Source organism: Dermacentor andersoni, chromosome 10, assembly GCF_023375885.2.
Source record: "Dermacentor andersoni chromosome 10, qqDerAnde1_hic_scaffold, whole genome shotgun sequence".
Lineage (NCBI taxonomy): Eukaryota > Metazoa > Arthropoda > Arachnida > Ixodida > Ixodidae > Dermacentor > Dermacentor andersoni.
Window position 1 is genome coordinate 129,914,766 of NC_092823.1, and position 25,857 is coordinate 129,940,622.

Consider the following 25,857-nt stretch of genomic DNA (forward strand, 5'->3'; position numbering starts at 1 on the left):
TAAGCACCAGGAAAAAAATGCCACATCTGCGCAAGCATAACATGACCTTGGTTACAATGCAGGGACAGAGTCCAAGATGTCCAAAAGCTTAGAAAAAAGTAAAGCGAGGTTAGGGTGTCACTACAGACAACATGGCTTTGAAGTATGTAGAAGTGAGCCTAGTAAATACCTGCAAAACAGGTACAGAAGGGCACAGGGCACATCAGTAGACAGTGGAGAATGCCACCAGAAGCACATAAATCATTTTGTTGAGTACTTCAGGAATCGTCTACAACATTCCTCCTTATGTGGACATATGTACACTGCCCAAACAGGTCAGTCTGTTGATATACGCCTCAAAAAACATCGTGCTTTATTAAACAGTGCGTCATTCTCTTACCTTGCATCACGCTGCCAATCAAGCCAATGTAGAGCCATGTTCAAAAACAACGTACAGTAGAATACAGTTATGTTTTTTAAGGGACCGTGGAAAAAAAATGTACCTAACAGCCAGGAAAACGTAACAGTGAGGAAGAACCAAAATTGCCATAGCAACATCAGAAATAGCTCTCAATGGGTACCAGTACAGTTATTAGATGTCTAGGCACTCATACTTTGCCGAAAGATAGCACATATCAAATGGGAACATAATACATAGAGTTAACATGAGGTCAGGACCTCGGAAAACGCGATGCAGCAGCTGGGCAAACGCAACAGCAAGGAACGTATCAACAGGGTTCTACAGTTCAAATGCCCATGAATTTTTCGGCGGGGATCGAAAAATAGTCCGAAAGATTGAGCAGTCCGAAAAACTCGTTCACCCCCAAAATAAAATTTATTAGGCTTAGAATGGCTAAATATCTCTAATATCTCTAATAACGCCCTGCCTCATACTCTGCTTGGGGGTGATTAGATTTGCTTGGATTTGCACAATAGTGACGTAGTCTCCATATACAGTCGACAAGAGCATCCCCGCGCAGGCGATCTTTGTTGGCGGAGATTGCCATGGAGATTGAAGAAACGAGCCAAGTTACTTTGCACCACTTGGCTATCACAAAGGCACATGAGGTGGTGCCAATAAAAAAAATTCGAAGTCGCAGAAACACACACAAAAATGCGACGTCTCCGAGACAGAGCTGGTTTGTGGATACACCATGTGCAAAACAGCAACCAAAACTTTAAAAAGAGATATGGTTGATCCCTCTTTCATAGAAATCAGTAGAACACAAAAGTGAAATGTGTCTCCACAGAAGCTGCTACATGTCTGCTTTGTGAACTCAAGGTCCGCTGTACGGAAGGCGCACAATTTGCGCTTCGGTGAACGTGTTGCAGGTTTGCTTGGCATGTGGCATCCTGTTGGCAAGCGGCGTCCTGCTGCTGAGTCGCTTCGGTGAAAGTACGAGCATTTTAGTCCGACTCCATAGCGTCTTTGGCAGCCAACTGAATTGCGACGCTCTCAGCTTCAGGAATGCGAGCGGCAGAGTTTGCTGCCTGCGCAGCGAATACGCGAAGGTGTTCTGCTTCATGCTGGCGTGTCTCTCACCAGAGTAAAGCAAGATTCGCCCATTGATGTCATCGCTTGCCTGCGTAGCTTAGTGCAGCAGTTTTCTTAGTTGGTGCCATTGCAAGTGAAGCAGTAGGCAGCGTGCAAGCACTACTAATGCATGTTGCAGCTGCACTCCCAAGGCGACAAAGTATGTCAGGCTAATCGAAGATGCAGGAGAAACCATGTGCGGAAACTGCATTGCCACCTCAGCAGAAGGCCTACACCGCCTACACCAGGCTACACTGCGTTGGAGCCTCTTCTGCACCGAGACTACTGAAGCGCCGACTGCCAGAACTCGTTAGTGTCATGATGCAGTACTTTGCTTCACCATTCCTAGATGGCAGGGTCATCCCTGACAAGAGAACATATTTTATGCGTTTGCAGCGACATCACATCCGTTACAGGAAGTTGCTGGTGGACCTCTGCATAAAACGTGTAAAAGAGAAAACTTGTTCTGCATTATGTGATTATGACGATAGTACTGATCGAAAAAAGAAAGGAAAAGGAAGTGCTGTCCCCTGGAGCATTACGTTCTTTCAGCTGAAGTAGAGCGAGCATGGCCTCCAAGACGAGAGGATGGCACATGCTCTGTATTGATCCCGCATTGATAGTGTGCACCTCCCAATCTTGGAGGCTATAGAACAGGCCACTGGAAGCCAAGCCAGTGGAAAATCCAATACGGCAGTCTCCAAGATTGCGTAGCGTGGTTCGGAATGAGCGATTTGGTCTGGAAAATTGAACTCTGGGGTCTGAATTCATCTGAAAAATTAGTTGTGAAAATTAATTAGCTCTATGGCAAGTCTGATGGTGCATTTACGAAGTCCGGAATATCCATGAAGTCCGAATTTTTGTTAGACAGATGCCCCTGATATTTGTTTTTTAGATCTTCTTGACATGCACCACGTACCAGTATACGTATATTTTTGCCATGCATGTAGTAAAATTAGTTGCAAGTTGAAAACTTGTGTTGTGTGTCACCTTTATCTGTGTTTTGTCGCTCCTGTGCCCTAGGTTATTCCACGAAGGCAATATCAACAACATAAAATCCGCAAACTGTTAACCAAGTCTATCTACCGTTTAAATCTACCACCTCTGCTTAGCTGCCTCATAGTGGCCATTAGCAGCACAACTCAGCAAAGTGGAGGGTGCTGCTTTCACTACCGATCCTTGCATGCATTACCAGCATTTCCCGTGCTGCACATTCACTGTGCATCTCTGGCATGTGGAGAGGCCCACATGTCTTGCTTCTTGCATGTCCAATTACCTCGTCCTGCGCTCCGAGTCTCAGTTATTCACATTCTGTCCTTAGCCTCGTATCACTGTGCCATGGTCTAATCTGCTTTGCAGCCAACCTACCCACTACACCCTATTACAACTCGTCTCAACAAAAATGACATCTGTTGTAAACTGGAGCAACAAGGTACCATGCCTTTCTTGTATGCCAGACAAGTTGCATAACTGGGGGCATTCTTGCTTTTGGTGGCCCGACTGTCGAGGGAAAGGGTTCCAAGAACAATGTGACTTCAATGTTCGGAAACTGGGGACATGTTGGGGGCCTCCAACTGTATAAATAAGCGCCCTCACCCCATTCCCCCCTTTTCTTTCCCTTTCTCATTTCTGACTTTCACTTTGTAAACAAATCGTCAGGTTTTGCTAGGCTGAGCCTCATCACTGCCCAGCTTCTCAATGCCAGGCACTCATGGCCACTTTCCTTTGGCCGCCTACCGCATCATAACTCCCACTCTGTTTTGGAACATACCTTTTTGATGCAGGAAATCATTTGCTGCCTGAATGGTGCTCCCTGCATGTTCACGTTGAGATGCAGGAAGGAGCGCAGCAGCCGTAGGCACAGTGGTTTCACGGGCTCGCACGACTTGGGATGTTCAGTGAGCAGTTGAAGGGTGTCCAGCCGCACCTAAACCGGAGAAGAAACAACGAAACAAAAGCTCACTTTTTCATAGCACTAACTACAGAAGCCCTTGTGGTGGTGTCAGAAATGAGTAATTCTACTGCTGTGCTAGAATTGCTCATTCCTAATGGGATGACATGCCAATTTTAAACTAAGGTGGTGACTACATGCAATGTCTCCTAATGTCACACCTGTCATTTTTTGTTTCAACACTTATTGCGTGACTTTTAGCTTCTTCTCAAGCTGCTTTCTTAGCCTGCAGGTTTCTGCGCTTTAGTATAGCGCTATAATATTGATATAATGCAATGCCTATATGCTTATCAAAAATAGGGATCAGCTGCCAATCATAACTTAGTAATACAGCCAGACCTCAATATAATGGACCTCGGTTTCATGAAATTTGCAATATAACAAACTATTTCCATTTCCCAATTTTAGTTCCCCTGAAAACAGTGTTTGTTTTTTTCGCAACAGAACAAAATAATTTCATGACACCATTTTGATTTAACGAAGTTTTTGGCCATTTCAAGCATGTACTTGGGGTCTGCATGGCTGGTAAATGTAGCAAAACGCCATAAAAATGCTGGCCGGGGCCCTAGTTATTTGCAAAAAAGTTTGTGTAGCAAGAATGCTGTCGAAGCGCACGCACCCTAACACGGTATGCAGAAAACAACTGTTGCGGCATTTGTTGCATTGATAAAACAACTTGTGAAGGCCGCAAGGCAGCTCGGAATGCTAAAAAAAACACCAAGAGTTGACGATTCCTTCCCCATGAAGGAGGTGGTGAGGGGGTGAATGTGTGGCAATGTGATCAAGCGTGCGCGCAGAAGGTGGGGGCGGAGTGGGGGGGGGGGGGGGGGGGGGGGGACAGGACATGCGTGCCTTTCTGCCCCTTCCTTTAGTGCAAGCATCTCCTCCTCTACGTTGCTGTGGCTGCGCTTGGCTGTCCATATGCGGGCCACGCATTGTATCTTGGAGGTAATCTGTGGCAAGTAGAAAGGTCGAGTCGAGATGGCCAGTGCCTTGATGCACACTGTATTTCCGCATGTCTAGTGTTGGTGGTCATGTAATCTCACATTTTCAGGACACGGCATAAAGCATTTGATGATGCAGGTCTTCTACAACTAACTGCAAGGAGTTCATAACCCAAAGGACTGCTCAGCAGCGTTCAATTAGATATTAATGCTTTCGCATTCGCAACTCATAAGAAGTGCTTAGGTGTCCTCGGATGTTTTGTTATTATATTTTTCTTCTTGATTCGTGGTGCGCAGAGGAAACAAAAGTCCGCATCCCACCTAGAGCCTTTCTGGCAGTAATTGAGAATTGTGGCTATATTGAGTCGCTGAAGGTGATCACCTGAGAATATGATCCTTGCTTCAAGAATACTGGTTTCGGTACCACCCAACAGGCATAGCATGCGAATTCAGCATCGTCGGATGTAGATTTGCCCGATGGGGCTGTAATCTCCGTCAATCACTTTCGTACGTGTTGGCGTCTACAGGCAACAGCATTCCTGGCATTGTGCCAAGACAATATGCTTATCAGCGTGGAACAGTGTTGCCTGTGAATGCCAATAATATCTGGTGCCACATCAAGCCGAATCTTGCGAAAGTAGTGCGAAAGTTATCCTGGCGGCCCTAAAAGTTATTGGCTAAGAATATCACTCCATGGCAGAGCTGTCATCCCTGAGTAATGCGTGTGGTGAATTTTGTGCTGTCAACAATGCAGTTCCAGATAGTCTCAGGCTCGCCAAAGGAGGCTGACGAAATGTTGACAGGTAAGTTTAATTTTGCAGTGCATTTCCAGTCTGTTCTGTCTGGTTTCACAAGAACGAAATTCTACCATAGTTTCTTTCGCTTTCCCTACCGACTTCGGTATTGCAGAGTTCAACTGTATACAGTACGCATTAAGATGAGGTGCCGTGACCGTGCATAGTGAACATCTGCCCCCTGTGTGCTTGCCAAGACACGTCGACGTCGAAAAAGTTTGCCTCCATCAAGGAAATGAACTAATGTAACAGGTTCGCATATCTAATCAACTTCTGTTTGACTTGAACTGCAGTGTATTTGCCATTGAATTTTTCAATCTGCCAATCGATAAAGGAATCTTGTGCTGGCAGGCAAACTAAATTCATAGAGTGGTTTAGACTAATGTGCAGCATACATCAATTTGCACTACTTACCATTGCTCGCAACAATTAAGCAATAGCAGACTTCATATCTTACCTGGACATCCCTGTGGGACATCCCTTGAAGAAGGACATGACGCCATCGCTCCAGGTTTCCAGACTCAATGAGTGCCTTGTCAAGCAGCAGACACTTCAGGGTGGCCGGGACAAAATCACCTGCAGTAAGAGTTAGTTGCTGAAATCATGTTTTTGCAGCTAAAATCAGCAATTGGACAACACCTGGTCTAGTTGGCAAGTAAATTTATATTACAAAGTAAAGAACATCTGTGTTTGCTAAGGAAAAGAACAGGCTGCAATAGATGCCCTGGCAACATGCTGAATTGCAAACAATACATGCACCAGAAGAAAGGGTAAATAATAATGGGTTTTTACATGCCAAAACCACGATGTGATTATGAGACACACTATAGTGTAGAACTCCAGATCAATTTTAAAAGGTTAAATTGGGATGACTAGAATCTATTCCTGCCTAAAGATGCCCAAGATTGTTGAATTGAACTGATGCTTGGTGCTCTGTAGCTCTTTTCTTAGTAAACAAGGCCACTTTGCTTAAATAAGTGGCAACCAAATATGTCTATTTAACATGCTAACGAAAGGACGGCAAGCAAATTAAACAAAAAACTAGCAATAAGAACGGAAATTTTTTTTGCATGCAGATGACTCTGACGATCACATAAAGTAAGACAACTGAAAAAAATTCCTGTCAGAGAAGTGAACTTGACCAGGAAAAAGAATTCATCAGCCCTTCCATTCTGTGAAGCACTAGCAGTGAAGCTGTGGTGTGCCTTACCTCAATCAACGCATATATGTATACATAGGTATTACGGTCAGCACACGTTCAGTTCATACCAGAGCTCCGTGGAAACTGCCGATAAGGTCGCCTAGGCAACTATGAGGTAACCACAACACACAACGCCCACTAGTGGTAACAGTGTGTATACGACGCAGGTGGAGGTTAAATGGAGCCTTGATGCGAGCGACAATATGTGTTGACCGGAGTGCAGTCAAAGGAGTGCACAAAACAAAACACATTTGTAATTTGCGATTGAGCATACTTCCTAATAACCAGCTGAACGAAACTTGGAAGGACTAGAGTTTTATTCTAGCGAACAAACATGAGGCTGTCTGTTTCCCTCCAGTAGAAACCCATGTATTTACAGCAGACAGGAATTCCACAATATCTACAACATCACTGTGACTACGTAATTAAGAAAAGTAGATGAAACTTGGCATAATGGTAGAGCCGTTTTAGCGGTTAATTGTCATATAATTTGTTTTGGGATAGTTTCGATAAAACAAGAGTTAAAGCCATTTTTCGTAACCATGCTCTCTCCATAGACAGCCATGTAATGACACCAGACAGGAATTCTGTGACGTTTACAACTTCACTGTGAACTAACTAATTATGACAAGTAAATGAAACTCAGCATTATGATAGAGTCGTCTTAGTGGCCAATTTCAGTATAATTTTTTCAAATATACCTACATTAGACTAAGAGCCACAGAGCATTCACGAGAAACTGGAGATAAAAATGTTTTTCTGTCGACGCAACACATAGATGGACAAACATCGACCACTGCTGGAGGGTAGCTATATACACTTTCACTGTAAAAAATGTTTAGACTGTAACAAAAGTGGGCTTCACTGCACACAAGTTGTGTATACTCCCAACATCACATGTAAACGATTTTGATAATCATATAAAGCAAGACCATGCAAGAAATTGGTGAGAAAAGTGAAGTTTATTAAGAAAAAAAATTTTTACACTATCATGAAGGTGGGCTTCATTGCGCACAATTGAGTCAATGCTCCCAATTTAACCCTTCAACAGTTATTTGCACCATCTGACGTTATTTAAAACAAGGACAGAATAAGCCCTTCACAGTCATTTCCATTGCTAAAAAATTATAAAGGTCAATGTTTGCTACGCAGAGTTGGTCAATGTCTGCTATGTAAATATGTTAAATTACAGTGCCATCTACAACCAATGGGTGAGTGCAAATTCTATTATGCTAGCACACAAAAGAAGCAGGAACTGCTTCCTTCAAATAAGAGCTAGCTAAACTGAGTGCCAGTGCAGGGACGAAACAAGCAGAAAGCACATTTCCACTATTTGTTAATAGTTAAACCTCCATACGAAATAGTACAAACATGGATATATAACAAATTATCAGATCAAACAAAGTAAATATAAAATGTTTCTCACCGATATCAGCAGTTGTAATGAATTTACGCTTATAACTAAGGATGTGCAAATATTCGGAAATTTTGAATACTACTATTCAAAAACTTTCGAATGCTATTTGGCTGGATATGAATATTCTAAACTAATTGAATAGGTTGCTCGCTGTGTGGAGGAAAACACAGTTTTTAATGTTTGTTTCTATTTACACTACGTGTCTGATTTTGTACTGAATTTTGTGATAATTTCGACAGCTAGAGAAATTTCGCCTGTAAAGCGCGCTTAGCCAACGGACATCTAAGCTTCGCGGGAAAGTCAGCCTCTCAAGAGCAAGGGGCATGAGTTTGCAGAAGCGAGGGTGCACTTTTTTGCAGCTTATTACTTGACAGCAAATGCGATGAGTGACGGTTTGCACAAGCTGAAACGCCTCTGAATTTACAGGCTTTTGATGTGGTATAATAAGGCACAAGTTGGCGAGAATAGACAGCTAGTGGGCATTGCACAATTTTCAAGTTAACATCAGCCAAATACACTATTTTTTAGTATAACTACTTAATATTTTAATTTTTTTTACCACTGACAATGTAACTGCGATGTACCGACATGTTAAAATAATTCAGCTTGCTAATAAATGAATGTGCATGTCATTATTTGATATTCTATTCAATATTTAATGCTTATTCATATTTTATCTGCAGTAAAGAATTTTAATATTCACACACCTTTACTTAAATGAATGTCTTATATAATGATGAGAAAACACGGGGAAAGCGGGAGATGTAAATTCAAGTCGATGAGCAAAACAAGAACAAGGTGAAAGCAGGAGCGAACGTTTCGACAAATGGACTTGTCTTCTTCAAGGCTGTCTTGAAGAAAGCTGACTTGCCTTGAAGAATACAAGTCCACTTTTCGAAACGTTGGCTCCTGCTTTCACCTTGTTCTCATTTTGCTCATCGTCCTATATAACGATGGTATCTTGCTCATGACGAATGTCTTGTATGATGATGGCATCTTAATTTCATATGCAAGTTTACTATAACAAGGTTAAACTGCAAGACCTGCCAATCGGCCTAAGTTCGCATGCTTCTGAGCTAAATAGATAAGTACTGAACACTTACTCCTGTCCTCCGAAAGCTTGCCAAATACGTATTGTGTAGTCCCAGGGTGAATGGCAGTGAGAACAGGCAAGACATGCTGTCAAAAAAAAGAAACACAGGAGAAAAAAAAGCCGCATTATACAAATTAAAGGAACTTCACCAGGATAAAAGCTTCTGCATACTGGATACATAATGCATATAAGCAGAACATAGCCCAAATCCTCGATAAGGGATTTAAGGCAGCAAGACACACTAACCTGAAACAAAGGTACAAGCAGCTCTCTGGAATGGTTCTTGGTAGCCGAGGAAAACGGCTCTAGCCATGCACGCTCAAACTCAGCTGTGCAGGCTTCCTTCCGATGCAGGGAGGCTAATTTCTGCACTAAGTCTTTAACCTTCAAGAGAAAGAAAAAAAAGAATTACCTGACCACTTTAAACATCACAAAAGTAGAGTGAAAAGGAGTAAGATTGAAAGTAAATAACGCATTACCCTCAGCTGTTGCCCGTGCTTAAACACTAATGATCAATCAAGCAAAGGTTTATTATAGCATCTAGAAACAGCTACTACAGTCGAATCTCGTTAATTCAAACTTTCGGTTTCTTTGAAATGGCGCTGTGGTCGCATCAAGGTTATGTGTATTCCAATGGGCGAAAACGCTCAGTAATTCGAACACGCAAGCGTTTGCGGTGGTTGATTTGAACCTACTGCACTTCGACAATGCTCTCAGCAGCGCGCCAAATCACGAGGCCGTGCCTTTGACCACCAGATCCAGTCGCAGCCATAGGTACACCGCAGCAACGCTAGGCCTAGCTACTTCGACATTCATTTGAAAGTTTATTTAACATATATAGGGTATACAACTACAAAGTACACACTTCTGGAACCCAACAAATTTGTTGAAGGGTTCCTACCGATCGTTATTAGAAAAAAAAAGCACTTCTATGGTAGCTGCTTTTTTATACTGCAAAATCACATAAAACAAAAATAGCTGAAATAAGTATTACAAGAAAATACAGTAGTAGGGAAAATTTCACATGAGATACATTTTTCTAACAATTTCCTTTTTTTACGTGATCGAAAACATGGGCAAAGGAAAAGAAAAAGTGAGAATGTGTACAAGCATGCACAGTGCTACGCATTGTCAATAAGTGAGTGCTTCAATTGTTTAAGAAATGTATGCAATGTTCTTAAAGTGGTTAGGTTACTATGAAGCCTATTCCAAACTGAGGTGCCTGTGAACTGTAGTGTAGAGCGACCGTATTTAGTATTTACCTTAGGCAATAAAAAACAATGGTGAGATGCGTTCCCAACATTGTGAAATAAGGGGTGGAGTGATACTGTTGTCAAGGCTAGTTTTTCATTAACTATTTGATGCATGACGAAGGCGATGTTGTAGGCTGTCAAATCATACATGCTGAGAATGTTCAGGGTTTTAAATAGATCTTCACTCTTGATATGCATATTGTGGGGTGCTATAATGCGAAGACCTCTTTTTTGAAGTGTAAACACCGATGAGACATGAGTTTTGTATGTGCAATCCCAGATCGCTATGCAGTAATTAATGTGAGAGTGAACAAATACGTAGTAAAGATTGCGAAGTTTGTGGAGAGAAAAATAGTTTCTACATTTCGCCAGCACATGCAAGCCATATGAAGCCTTATGAACTACATAACGCACATGAAGGCAGAATTTTGAAAGGTTATTGATAATACCACCAAGAAATTTTGTCTCATTAGATTGTTTTATAGGATCGTTATTGTAAACATCCGCCTGGTTAGCTCACATGGTAGAACGGCTGCCCCGGAAAGGCAGTGGTCCCGGGTTCGAGTCCCGGACCAGGGCGAATTTTTTTTCAACTGCGAGGCTTTTCTTTCAAGGAATCCACATGGGTTTCCTTTGTAGCAATTTCTACAATTGGGTGGATGTCTCATTTTCCCTTAATTAATTACTTCTCTCGACCTTGAGGGTCTCCGCAGAACTATTATGTCAAACTCTCGCCTTTGCTTCGAGTTGTTGACCAATTCGACTTTGCCCTGCCATCTGCTAGCCGCCTAGTTAGCTCATATGGTAGAGTGGCTGCCCCAGAAAGGTGGAGGCTCCGGGTACGAGGCCCGGACCTGGATGAATTTTTCTTGAACTACGAGGCTTTTCTTTCGAGGAACCCATATGGGTTTCCTTTGTAGCAATTGCTACAATTGGGTGGATGTCTTATTTTCCCTTAATGAATCATTGCCTATTATATTTTCTGGAGGATGTTGCTTTATGTCTCGCCCAAGAAAGTGGTTGAGAAGGCACCAGTACTTTTTTTTTAATCCTTCCTGTTCTGTAGAATGCGATTGCTAAAATAAATTTTCTTTGCTGCATAAGTGTTCTATTAAAACCTGCAGGCACCTTCAAAGTGACATTAAAATTAAAAGCACCGCAAATAGTTATACACATGAAGTCAAACCTAGCTTCACTTGTACAAGTTCAGATGTGATTTATATGCTTGAATGCTCCTTCTGTAAGAAACAATATATAGGTGAAACAGGACAATCAATGAACGTCAGATTAAACGGACATCGCACGGACACAGCTAAAAAGCTTCCCAAAGCCGTCGCCGAGCATTTCAACGAACCAGGTCATAACTTTGATGAACTTAAACTCTACATCTTACAGCCAAATTTCCGTTCTGAATGAGAAAGAAAATACAGAGAATCATACCTTATGCATAAGTTCAAGACATTGCAACCAATAGGCATAAACGTTTCAAAGGGAGCTTTAGAATCTATTCGCTATGCTAAATTTCAAGCTACTGTATGGGCAACAACACTTAGTTTGAGTTCTTGGCGTATTCCCCCCCCCCCCTTTTTTTATTCAACCGGCTTGTCAGACGCCCTTGACACCCCAGCTAACACGTGCATTCACAGACCGGGGGGGCCTGGCCTTGGCCTTGTGCACAGCATTTCTTTACTCTCAATTCGACACGCTAACACACCTTCCCTCGTTGCCGCACTTTCCCGCCTTACACCCTCTCCCCTTTGAAGAACCCCACCTATATATACTGTGGCGAGGAAAGCATATGCTGCCTTGAAGAAGACAAGTCCACTTGTCGAAACGTTGGCTCCAGCTTTCACCTTGTTCACGTTTTGGTCATCGTCTTGAATTTCCATCTCCCACATTCCCCGTGTTTTCCTTCAAGAAAGTGTTATAAGGTTGCTTTTTTAATTTTCTATACACGTTATATTTCGTTTTAATAGAATGAAACAATGTGCCCGTTGCCCAAGGATCTCACAGGATTGCATGTCTGTTGCACACACAGTAAGTGGTGGAGGCAGTAGCCATCTCCTCAGTAAACATGCCTAAAAATTGTAACTATTGTTAGAACAATTCAAAGAGTATACATGTGCCCAATCAATTGCGCATACATTATTTGCAAATATGTCAGCATTAAATAATGTCCGGGCAAAACAATGCCTGCTTGATTTCAGGCAGTTTGACATTATAAAAAGCACACGGTAGTAATCAGTATTAACATCTAACACTTGTGCATATTTGCAAACAGGAATGTTAGACAACACATAGTCTATAAGTGTATTACTGTGTTCATTTACACACCTAGGTTTGTCCACAAGCAATAAGTAATCATAACTAGTAAAATAAGAGACATACTCATAACAAGACAAATCAATGTCACCTACATCATGTGATGTAAGTGACGTAAGCTTCTTGCTGTTCAATGGCGTGTTTTTCCTTGAAACAATTCGCCGCTGTTAGCAATGGCACCGACTCCATCTTTGTAATCCTCGCCAATGGTTTTGGAGCGCGGAAAGTATGGTGCATTGAATAATGCCAGTCTCGAAAGTCAGCTTCGCCCCAATACAGAAGTGTTACGCGGTGAAGCATACCATACCAAAAGTTAAAAGGGGCCATTATCACGGGACATGGTACATTTCTTTTAATTATACACGCATTCACCTGCCATCTCCTATCAAAGTAAGACCACTGATACGCCTAATAAGTATACTGGCAGGCTTTTAAAGCTCTTTCGGATGTGCCTGTGGCGATTTGAGTGCTTGGGGAAAGTAAAAGGCATGCATTCATTTTTTCAGACCGCCCAATTTTTCGCACCCCCTAGGGGCCGCGAAAACATCCGAAAAATCGGCCGTTTGACTGTAATTTGTAAATACGTGTGAATAAATCTTCTGGAACTTCCCACCCATGTGTTAGCTCAGTGCGCATGCGCCACTGCAGATAAGTCCTCCATTCAATTAGCTTGCTTTAATTCGAACTTCCTTTAATGCGAACAAATTCTTGGGCCCCTTCGAGTTCGAATTATCGAGATTCAACTGTATAAAGCTTTTGTGCAGGTGCACTTAAAAAAGAACAATGTAAAGAATAGGTAAATGTGATAAACAGAACAACATAAGGTAAAAGAACAAACAAGAAAAAGAATGATGAAGTGGTCTTCAAAGCATGTTGATCATACAACATGGTATTTAGTTTTACACTATACAAATACAAAAAATTAACCACGGAATATGTAAATATAGGAGGAATACATATTGCAGGTTTTTTGAAGCTAAGCCGCAGGACAAAGGCCTCTTGCAAGAACATTTCTAAAGTGTCACAGTTTAGCCTCTTACTGCATGGTGTATCATATACGCTACACATAGAACTTCTAGCATAACAGACTTGAAAAGAAAGAAAAGTCTACATATCCACCCAAAATTTATGTCCTCTCTAGCAATGAAGTATGTACATCATGACTTTAGCACTGGACATAATACTTGAGCTATTTTTCCTTTACAAAATGTATGGCAGCAGCTCATCATGCAATGTGCGAAAGGTTCATAAATAAACATGTTATTTCCATAATTTATACACTTGAAATCAGTGTACAAGAAATATCACGGTCTTTATTAGCTTACTGTGATGGTTTGTTCGAGAAATACATTGGGTGGCTCTGTGAGGCAAGCATTAATTGCTGTATCACATATGATACAGCATGCAGCTATGGGTTGTCTTGCGGAGGGTAGCAGAGATATATTTCTTTGCGAAATAACAAGCCTGGCATCAAAATTTATTATTTGTATGAGCTGATTTTCTCAGAACGATTATTGGGGCAAAATAGTTAAGAAAATGAAAATTCCAGCAGTCCTCATGATGAAGAAAGCAGAGGGCCTGCCATGTTCCAGGAGCTAACAACAGAGGCAACAAATAGAAGAAGAGGAAGGTTTTCTTCTGGCTTGCACCAAACTTGTCAAGACTATGCAAAGCAAAAATGAACATAAAACCAAGGTTTACAAATGATCAGGCCTAGATACTGAAGGTATGAATTAGTCAATCACTGATGACATCATCAAATTTTAATGAAACTTGTGCTATGTGAAGCTGTGACAAGTATGTTCAACCTTTTAAAGCAACATATGGAGTTTCTTCAATAGTATTGATATTTTTTTCAAGTTTCTGCATTTTAAATGTTTATTTTTGATGGTCAAAAATGTACCTGTAACTGCATGGTGTAATATTACATATGATATGTGAAAAACTTTGCTCATACATCCGTAAAAAAGTATTTCTTTATAAAGAGAGGATGGTTTAGGCATATCTGGCCTAAGCAAAGGTTTGTATAATTTTTTCACAAGAAAATAAAAATTCATGCAGTAAGGAATTAGCCCTTGATCACACCCATGGAGAATATCAAGCCCTAGCGACTACTACACGCTGCTCTCCGATTGACCGATAGTAGCGATCTGAGCCCAAACACTCACATATGAGCACATGGTGGGTTCCTCAGCAGCTGACAGGAGGCTAGTGACCAGCGCTGGCCTCAGCCGCAGCAGTGCCGAGCAGCCCATCACCTCGGCCAGGTAGGCAATCGTGTCGTACTTGCCCTTGCGGTGCCATGGCAGGTCAATCAGGAACACAGCCGACTCCTCCAAGAAGGCACGAGCCTCCTGCTCACCTGGCAGCAAGAACAGGCATGATGTTGATCAAGACTTCCTTTAGCCTCGGAATGTCGTCCCATGTAACCGCATGCCTAGAGCACTGTACTTTATGTCTTGCTTGTGTTTCTCCCCACCATTCTAGAAGTGAAGATTTCTTAGTTTTTCTGCCTACCCCTCCTATGTTTGGCATGGCTATCTGGCTAGGTTTCTTGCCATGTAGGCCCAGCGGTGGTGTGTGAAAGATTGACAACACAGAACTCTGTCTCCAGAGATAAATTGGAAGAAAACTTACATTCTGGTTACCAATATACAGGAGAATAAAGGAACATCACAGTGAAAGGTGCAATATGCATTCCATCAGGCCTCTCTAGAATGTCCTTACACACACCCGCAGTTCGCCCCTACTGCAGGCGAAACCTCACATATCCTCCAAGATCCAAACATAACAGATGAGACATGTTGCTCTTTGTCAGGCACTAAAGTCAAAGCTCACTTCTACTGGGATAGGGCTGTCTCCAGTCTTCATTCCGACTGATGAGGAGTCACCTTTACTTTCTCCAGAAAAGCTGTCTGGAGTATGCACATGTGGTTAGAATACAAATACAACAGGGAGCTTGACACTGGCTGTCACTGCATAAAATATTATCGTGATCAACAATGGGACTTGGAACAGGGTTCCCCAGTCCAGCAGCTCAATGCTCCACCCTTTAGGCCACAGATTGTTATGCTTGGCGTATTGACCAATGACCAAATGTAAGGGTCATTGGACTGCTGACAAGACCAGTGTTCCAGCTGTTATGCCTAGATGACAGCAAGGTCAACTTGCAAGGTCAATGTCCATTTGAGGTGTCTACAACTGCCCCATTCTGTGAAACTGGTAACGACCATCAAAACCATGCTCAGCTAATTGCTGCAAGGAGCACCTCCCTTTTTTCGTTGCTGGTGTTGTCTAACGTGTGCTGTGATTGCATTGGGAATGCCCATTTTTGTCAGATATGCAGTTGCCATACTGCAAGTAAAATTGACATTGGCTCTTTTCCAGCACTAGTATAACTAGCGCACAAGATGGTGAGAAAGAAAAAATTGGTATACCTCAATATTGTGAAGAGATTGTATGAAACTACTTTGAATATGACTTCAAGTGTCTTTTCCGCCTGTCTAAGGACACTTGAGGGCCTACTATGAATATTGGCTTCTCTCGGGGACATAGTGACCATCGTTGCTGAATAATGGTGCAATTTCTGTCAGCAGGACGGTCATGTTTTTGTAGCGTCATCTGCTTCATCGTGCCTGCACGACATTGGCACTGACACTCCCAGCAGTGCAGAAAGTTCAGTAACTGGGACCGCTACTTTCGCTGCATTTTTTTAAATTAATGGCACCATGCAGAGGTGCCAGGGTTGCGTGGCTGAACGTCATTGAAACCAATGACAAAGTGCAACACTGTCTGAACTAGTTCACGAAGTGTAGGTGAATCAAAACGGACTTATGGTGTCTGGATTGCAGCTTCAGCGACAGCTCGCTCAAAGATACTGAAGGCCACACGTTCATGTACTGCAAGCTCCAGAACCAATCAATTTTACAAGATAGAAGCCCATGCAAGAGCCGGAGAGACGTGATCGGTGTTATATGTCTGACACCACCTGCAAGGTATGCAAAACTGAAAGCACAATGCAGAGTGCGGGTCTCCGAGGCACAATCAGAAACTAAGAATTATCCGAATGAATGGGTGCAGGGTTTTCAAGTTAACCAGAATCTGCATTGCAAATTACAGTACTATACAAGTTCTACAAATTAACCAAATTTTAAAATAAACAAATCAAATTATCGAGACTTTGCGCCAGGGTGGGCTTTTTGGTTACTACCATGGTGCAGGTGACACAAAGACAAAAAAACAATAAGAACACAAGACAATATGAGCACTAACATCGCCCGTCTTTTTCTCGACCTTCTAACATCTGCGTAGTAGAAGCACAGCCACATACCATGCACAGTACACTTCTGTTAATTCAGCTAATTCAATTATTTGGTTATTTCTATCTCTACCAAAGGTCCCAGCTGATGCCCATACACTTCACTGAGCCCAAACCTCGGTTATTTCAATCTCAATATTGGCCTTCGACGAACAATTCCAACTTGGCTGGTCAGCTGCGCCGCAACACAACCATGCTATGCGGTGAAGCATAAGCATTTTATTGCGGTGAAGTATACAAAGAATGAAAAGGGCCACTGTCAAGGGGTGTAGTACCCATTCCTTAATTATGCAGGCGTGCAAGCAGCATCTCTAGTCACAGTACGAGCACCTAAATGCCTAGTAGGCACACTCGCAGCCATTAAGAGCAATTTTCTGACGTTGCCGTGCCAATTTGAGCCCTTGTTCACCCGCCACACATCTCATTTATAAGACCATTGAACAAATTCCTCAATTACATGTGTGCGCATGTGCCGTGCACTGAGAAATGGAGATAAACCATCTGCATTTTGGGAAAGCTAGAGGTAAGGAAGGCAATAAGATGAAATAGCTACGAAAGTTGAGGGGACATATATAGCCACGAAAGGAGCAGGGGTCTAACATTCTAAAGGCCTGCCAGCAAACTTATTAGACATCTCAGTGCTCATACTATGACCAGAGACAGTGCATGTGTGACTCAAGGAACACATGCTATGTCCTATAACACCTTTACTGACTTAATATGCTTCACTGCATACCTGTATTGCGGCGAAGCTAACCTTAAAGGCAAATACTGCTAGGTAAATCAATGGTATGCTTAGCCATTCTTTAAATCAACTGGCCGGATAATTCGAACAGTTTTATCGGTCCTGTCAGGATCAAATTAACGAAAGTCGGCTTTATAGCTATTTAACTGCATTTTTGTTTTTCAAGTGTTTCCTATTTTGTACACTAAATGACTGCTACTTTTGTTGACATCTGGCAAGTTCGTTCATACAGTATGCTATTGTATCCTCAATATCTCTACTGCTTTGAAGAACAAAAAGAGTACAAAATCTGTCTCAAAAAGAGATGGAAATACAGAGCTATGCACAATACTTACTTGATGCCAGCAGTATGTTCATGTCAACAATGCCCCTGAAGATCAGCCTGGCATGCTGGCTTACCGCCTGAGGATGAATAAAGACAAGCACAGTTACCACTGTCTAAACATTTCCTAACTGTGAGAAAACAGTGTATGCCCTTTATAAATGCTAAAGATATCACACAATTTCATAAATTGCTTCAGTATGCAGCCTTTTATACTAAAAGCATTGTTTCATGATAAACAGTAGAGCCACTGGCATTTTATAACCGTGAACTTTGATAACCAGGTCTGGCTTGTCATTCATGCAAGCTTTCATATTACTGTCAATACTAAACTTCTGCTAACTGCTAGCAGCAACATATTGGCAGTGTGTCTGAACACTTAACTGTAGTAATACAGCATGCAAGGATAACCTTGTTCTCACAGTAAACAGACTCATTCATTCTACAATGACTCACATAATGGGAAAGCTTACCACACTGGTATGGATATGTGGCACTCGAGCTAGCACAACCTCAGAGCAATGCTGAATCAGTGCTTTCACTGCAGAATCAGATGCATAAGACAACTTTCGTAAGCTCTACGATATTTAAATCTAGTGTTTAGTGTGCGCAACATCTGCACCATTCTTTTTTTTTTTTCTTCAATGTACACTAAGGCAAAGACTCACATCAACATAGTGCTCCCAGTACGACCACACAAAGCGAAGGAGTGGCTCTGTCGCTGTATGCCTTTCGCAGAGGAGCTTCCTGGTGAAGGCAACATGGTATTCATTGTGTGACTTGAGCAATTGCCTGAAAAAGAGCCCACAAACAGTAATTGCACACTTAGGTCCTTCAGCATCATCAGCAGCCCATTTTACATCCCCCTCAGGACGAAGGCCTTTCCCAGCAATCTCCAATTAACCCTCCCTTGAGCATACCTGCCAACATGTGAACATTAATATTCATAAAATCCCTGGACACAACACGGAGGAGGGGGAGGAGATTGGGGGCAGTTGCACAGAATTTTTTTTTCTACAAGCTTTCTCGGAGCACACACCTTTTTAGGGATACATATGCACTTCATTAACAATCTTTTACCTTCTTAGAACAGCAAAGACTTAGAACAGCAAAGACTTGAGAGGCAGCACATTATTTTCGGATCACAGTAACTTCACCAGCAAATTTCCTGTAGCTGATTTCAATTGCTTGAGGAACTTGCTTGAAAGGGTTGCCCTCTGGCATCCTTCCACCATCAAAAAACTTTCAATGGCAAGTTGGAAGACAAACGAGTAAACCTTTTTCATGAACAAAATTTATTTTCTGCAATATGTGATGCAAAATTCAAGAAGTCGTAAAACGAACACAAATTTATAAACTTTACAAATAGTTCTGGAGGAAGGGCAAATATGACTGAGTCAACTGACCCAATTCTTTGCATGGAAGTTTCCCAATTTCATCACACCACCTCATTTTCTGTCATCCTTGAGTGCACTTCCCTTCCCTTGATACTTGTTCTCTAACTCTAACAGACCACCATTATCTGCTCCTTGCATTATATGACCTGTAGAACTCCATTTCTTTCTTTTAAACTGAACTAGAATATCAGCTAAACCTGTTAGCCCTTTCTAATCCATACAACTGTCTCCCTGTCATTTAATGTTACACCGCATCATCATCATCAGCAGCAGCAGCCTATTTTATGTCCACTGCAGGACGAAGGCCTCTCCCTGCGGTCTCCAATTAGCCCTGTCTTGCGAAAACCAATTCGAACAAGCACCCGCGAATTTTCCAATTTCGTTGCTCCACCTAGTCTTCCGCTGTCCTCGACTGAGTTTCGCTTCTCTTGGTATCCATTCTGTAACCCTAATGGTCCTACGGCTGTCTAACCTGCGCATTACATGACCTGCCCAGCTCCATTTTTTATCTTAATGCCAATTAGAATATCGGCTATATTGTCCTATTACTGGATCACTCCACTTTGAGTCCAGACTGTATTTTTCTTTTCGCAACTGTGCACAATCACAAGGAAAACTGGGAAAGGCACCACAAGGAAGAGTTGCACTGTTATAAACGAGAAGGCATCAAGCTAATCATTAACTAAAAGCTTAACATAAGCATGAAGGTTCTTCCAGCAAAATCTGCTGGCTGTCTTTATCATGTCTGCACAACTGATTTGCATCCATAAGCTATGCCAAGTTTGTTGAAGCGCAACTTGGTAAAGAGGCTCTGAATTATTTTAAACCCAACCGCTCTTCACCAACTTGTAGGTCTCTGCAAACCTGCTTGCTAGCATCTCTACCAATCTAACCTGATTTACCTCTACTCTTCCCAGTTTAAAAAAAAAACTCCTGCATTGCAGTAAGTTAGTTGCTCTGTTCAGCCAAACCACAAGTACATTTTCGATACCTCAACAACTAAGAAACATCGATGTCAGGTATAGACATGATCCTACATGAACCAAATAAAATTAACCCCGACCAAATATAAGTTAACACTAGTTAACAATAAGTTAAAGAATGCACCTGCACTAACAAAGACACTGTGGAGAATAGATAAAAGCAAAAGGAGCATATACATTTCAAAGGGTTTCTGATGGTTCATTAGCAATTTTTTAGAAGGAAAAAGGGAAACAAAAGCAGTACTTAACTACAGTCAACTCTCGTTACAATGGGCTCTGATAATTCAACAAAAGACGTCCGTCTTAAAATTTCGCTGCGATGTCTACTAACTTTATTGCAAAGAGTGAGTGATGAACATTTAAAGCAAAAAGCAAACAAAAATGTAGCAGTTTCGCCCGAAAGGAAAAGCATCAATAGCGATAGCAAATTAAGCAAGATAAGCATGGCAGCGAGAGAATTGACTTTCGTGCTGTCTCTCGCTTCAACACGAACTAAACATCGAAAGCACAATGCATACAAAGCTAGTACCAGCACTGGGCACACTTTTGTCCACATCGCAGATCGTTTTCAAGATACGGTGCCCGCGCAGGCGAACACTTTGTCCCCATTTCAGATCAAAGCAGTAGCCGCCAGAGTACAACCCCATCTCTCTGGCCTGCCCCACACCACCACCCCCCATGCCTTGTGCGTGAAAAGAAGACGGCGAGTTTCCACCTGGCTTTCCTCCCTCGCGCGTGTGATATTGAGCTGCGATCATCGGCTGACCCTCGCAAGTCAGTTGTTAGCCCGTGTCGACACGGCATAAGTATGTTTTAGATGCCCAATTTTGAAAAAAATTGACGCTAGTTTCGTCCACTGTAGTCAATAGTGTGTCGTAGCACGGTCCATTAAAAGCTAACTTCGTTGCATTAACAAAATAGGCAGAACAAACTAAGGCTGAAATATGGTCTGTTATTCATAGCAAAATATTTAGCACACACAATTGACAAGGACACAGTGAAAGGAGACACACGAGCGCTTGTCGTTGTCAATTGCGCGCGCTAAATATTTTGCTATGAATTCGTACCAACTCACCCAACCATCAGTTCTGCTGATGGCCTGTTATATCCGGTCTGTTGTACACGGGTCCATTGTAATGAGCGTAGACTGTATCACATTGTTACCACACACTGCAGTATACAAACATGGGCAACTTACACTATGCGGTTCACCAACTGAAGAACACTCTTGACGCAGGTTAGCAGAAAGCCAGAGTCCCGAGACCTTGAACATACAAAAAAGGATGATGAAGTTCTGTATGCCATGAACTCACTCATGTTTTCTTTTTTCTTTAGCCTTGTTCAAGCACTCCAAAAAACGCGCAACACAAAAATCAGTACAATATGCATAATGAAGCCAATATTGCAGAATCATCAAAATGATTACAATGCCAATGATGAACACTACAAAATTTACGCTGTTCTTTGTAGTGAGAAATCGGCCCAAAAATATATCAATGTTCCTTGCTCCAGCTTTTTACTTGATTGGACCCCTGTATCCTTTGCCATAACCACCATGAACATGTCAAAAAATGTTTTTCACTATTTTTCCAAGACAGCATTTTGGATGGCGTCCCAATTTTGGAGTAACAATACCTCCAGCTCCATTTATACTATCACAATAATTTTTTTTGTCAGGAAGGTAGACATCGAGAGAGTGAAGTCGGCCTAAAAGATAAATACAGACAACAGCCAATTTTTATGAAGCCCAACTTTTCAGACGGGCCTGATAATTTGGACGCCTTCACAGCACTGCCACGTACCCCATAGAGTGATAGTATAGGGACATCTGAAATTTCAGATGCCGAAACCCTTTGCCGTCTGATTTTTCTAACTTTTTGCTGTGACAGCAGGTCTGAAATGACATTAGTTGAAGCCTCCACAGCCAACATTTTGATTATCTCGCAGCCTCGAACCAGCGCTCTTGCATGCTGGTCTGCTGGCAGTAGTAGTTGTGTGTATCAATAGGCCTAGCTTCTTCGACATTCGATATCAAGCTTCCTGCTGTTCGGCGCCGTGTTTTTCATTTAAAGAATTCTCCACTGTCAGCTATGGTGCTGATTCCACCATCGTCATCTTCATTGATACCATTGAAATGAGGAAAGCATGGCAGTGGTCTAAAGCTTTGCATATGCCGGTTCCCAAAAGTCAGTTTTACCACAATACAGCGGTGTTATGCGATCAAGCAGACAAAATGTATTGCGGTGAAGCATACCAAGAGTGTAAAGGGGCCACTGCCACGGGACATAAAATGAGTTCCTTAATTATGAAGCTGAACATTTTGACAGAATTATCTGTCTGGTTGAGAAATTGATTAGGACTTTCAGACCTGCTCCAACCAAATAAGCGAATTTTATTACCCCAACGTTTCGGAGCCTATTCAGCTCCTTCTTTAGGGGTTATTCTTCGGGGGTGGCAATATGCAGCTTTTGAAGGGTCTTTCGTAAAATGGTGGGGAGAGTAAGAAAGGTGGGGTGACACTTGACAGACAGGAAGGGGGGGGGGGGGCGTCGAAAGGGGGACTGGTGGGGATTATTTGGCTGGGCATCTTTTTCTTCTTTTCGTCATATCACCAAGGTCATGGACATACACCGAGGATAAGTTGCCCTTCACACGGTTTATGTTACCCCCCGTATACTGAATGTGCCATGACAAACCGTGTGTTCGCATAAATTCACGTTCAATGAGAAAAACATGGCTCATTTTAGCCACTATGATAGGGAATCATTCCATCAGTGGAGTTATCTCGATTCATGTTCTGAGTGGTTGTCTGTCCCTTTATCACATTCCTAGAAAACACGGTTTTTTGGCACCAATATTCAGTACATCGGCAACCTGCGACAGTACAATATGTTTTCTGGCTGCTACATTCCATGCAAACAAGAAAAAGCCCAAGGCATGCGTGATTATGAGAAGTAGGCGCCCACCATGTAATCTTCCTCGCAGTACTCATTCACCCGTGTCACGTGAAAATGCCGACATGCACAGTTTCCTTTTCTGGTTATTAAATGTTGCCTTCACAGCTATCGCCACCAACCCTACTGCGATAGGCATCTTCATTCAACAGTTTTAAAGTGCATGTGGAGTAGTGCCATGGAAGTGTACTGTGCACTTAACAGGCGATAACCCAAACGCACTGCCATTCCCTGCTGGAGGTGGTGCAAAGTGAGCATCAAGTGTCGCTATGACAGCATGGTATTACCGCATCAGCCCTGAACTTGATTTCATTTCGGTTTTCTGTCGCAGTCTTAAAACATTACACAACAGGAAAATAGGTATCTCTATGTAGGTGTCTCGTGCTGCAATACAGAGGAGCAGGCATGTAAAACTTCTCACAAAAGACGCCCCCCTTCCACCTCTCCCTCTAAGAAGCTGCTGACAAAGGCACAAACATAAGCTAGCCGAAGCCACAATAATGACCAATGCCAAATTTTCAGTGACTTCCAATCGTATGTCTTCCTGTTCAGTATGTATTTTTTGAATTTTTTCCCAAAACGTATGAATGAAATCCTGCTGTGTATAGGTGTCTGTGAGCCCTTTGCTAGGACCGGGCTTTAACGATGTTATACTTGGGAAAACACACGAACAAGGAACACATCAGTGCTGTTATACTGTATATGGGTTCTTAAGTTCGACATGCTGTAGCTTTCATACAAATCAATCTACTAGAACACTCATTCTCGCAGCCCTTTGAATTCTAATCATTCAACATTTGGTATGCCAGTCTCCTCCATAACAAAAAACATTTAATAGAGAGTTCACCTCAAAATATACCATACAAAAATATAATTTCTTTATATTTTGAAAACTGCTTGTTGCACAAGAATCATTTGCATATTTGAAATCAGCATGTTGAAATAATTAAGTGAGGAAAGTTTGATCAAAATGTACCCATAAATAAAAATAATGTCTTTAACTGCAGTGTTCTGCCTTAAAAGTATCTTTAGGAAGATGAATAAAACTATGAATGCGGAATGCGCAGTTGCCTTTAACAGTTGGCTACTTCACCCCCTATGCATTCAACATAGACTCAAGTTGGCAATGCTTGCCTCTCGTGGACTATGAGAGCCCTCTTGAGCAGGATGTGTAGTAGTACAGTACGATTGTGTTCATCTGTCTGCAGAAGTTCCTCTTCGCTCAGCCCAGAGACAAGGCCACTAAGGAAACAGATTTCAGCCAACGGTGACTCCCGAAACCAATCTTTGGGCCACGGATCAAATGCCTGGGTAGAAAGAAATGCATAACCCATTTATAGATGCACTCCCCCAAAAAAATATGCGGAAGTATTATATGCCTGATTACGTGAAAATCTGTCAGCACTGGTGTAAGTGAAAAATGGTATCAAAGATAGCCAATGGCGCAAACAGTAAAAGCACATCACAGAATGCTGAGATTGATACCAAATTTCTCACGGAGGTTCCTGAAAACAATTGCTTTGAAATTGAAAATTTCAGTCTGAGTGAGAATCGAACCCTGGCCTCCGGGGTGCGGGACAAGCACGCTGCCCCAACGCCACGGTCGCCCCATGGTCCTGGTTGACTGAAGGCATGCCTAGTGCATGCATCATTGCATGCATCATTGCACAGGTCGCATTGAAGTCATCTGACTGACTAAAGGTGCAGCCTAGTCAGTGTGTCTACCAAGCTGACATTTCCAAATTCCCCCGAATTTTCCACGTTTCCCCTGAGTGGCTTTGCAAAATTCCCTAAGTGACACAGAACTTTGTTTTGTGTCAAGACGGGCCAACACCATGTTGCCCGAAGCTGTCACTCTCTAGTAAGCAAGTTAAAAAACAAAAACGACTTAATTCAGTTTTTATAGTAAGGAGTAGTGTTTATTTTATTCATAAAGAAAACTGAAGGGAGGGTTTAGTGCAATGCACAGGAAATAAAACTCGTTCGAAAAAAATGGTAAAACCCATTGTGAATCGAGTCAAACATTCTCAAGTATGAATAAAATAGAGATGCATACAGAAGTAAATATTTTCGAATATGACCTATTTCTATCAATTGACAGCAAGCTCATTGGTATGAGGTATGATTTTTCGGACTTCCTAGGGGCTGCGAGAACGTCAGAAAAATCGAGCAGTTGCTGCTCCAGATTCATTGTTGTGGCTCTTCGTGCCGCAAGTGTGTGATACTGACACGCGAGCAGACGTCTTCCTACATTGACATTGTGCATGACTACCTAAGCGATAGACAACCCTGAAGTGAATTGTGTGTGTTATCGTGTACATTATCCAAGTCCCGTTCCCGTTCTATAAAGCCTCTCTGTGTTCATTGTGCCATCTCGGTGTGTTTGAGGCCTGGGCCCACATCATCCTATCACAGACATGCATGCTTTCAATAGAGAGCGTGCGACATCCTCTAGTCTCGGAGGCCATGCCCTCTCTTCCTTGGTTGACACAATGCTCTAGGGGACGCCACTTTTTCTTGTTTTATTTTTCTTTTTTCGGTCAGCACTGTCATTATAATCACTTATAGGGGATACGTTCTTATTCATTTATTTATTTTAAAGTTTCGATTGCTATTTGCATGTGGTGTATCCACAGAGCAGGTGTGTCTC

At 42.2% G+C, this 25,857-nt stretch overlaps 1 protein-coding gene across 2 annotated transcripts in view; it reads right to left on the minus strand.

Annotated features, from left to right (window-relative positions):
• THADA (Thyroid adenoma-associated protein homolog) overlaps positions 1–25,857 on the minus strand; it is a 102,100-nt gene that overhangs the window by 55,801 nt on the left and 20,442 nt on the right. For both annotated transcript variants that reach the window (XM_050192686.3, XM_050192685.3), the window contains exons 9-17: positions 24,342–24,514; positions 21,452–21,517; positions 18,542–18,665; positions 17,887–17,953; positions 14,657–14,850; positions 9,160–9,297; positions 8,924–8,999; positions 5,660–5,778; positions 3,285–3,440 (exon numbers count right to left, since the gene is read on the minus strand). In XM_050192686.3, coding sequence (XP_050048643.1) covers positions 3,285–3,440; positions 5,660–5,778; positions 8,924–8,999; positions 9,160–9,297; positions 14,657–14,850; positions 17,887–17,953; positions 18,542–18,665; positions 21,452–21,517; positions 24,342–24,514 — 1,113 coding nt within the window. The remainder of the gene's footprint in view (positions 1–3,284; positions 3,441–5,659; positions 5,779–8,923; positions 9,000–9,159; positions 9,298–14,656; positions 14,851–17,886; positions 17,954–18,541; positions 18,666–21,451; positions 21,518–24,341; positions 24,515–25,857) is intronic.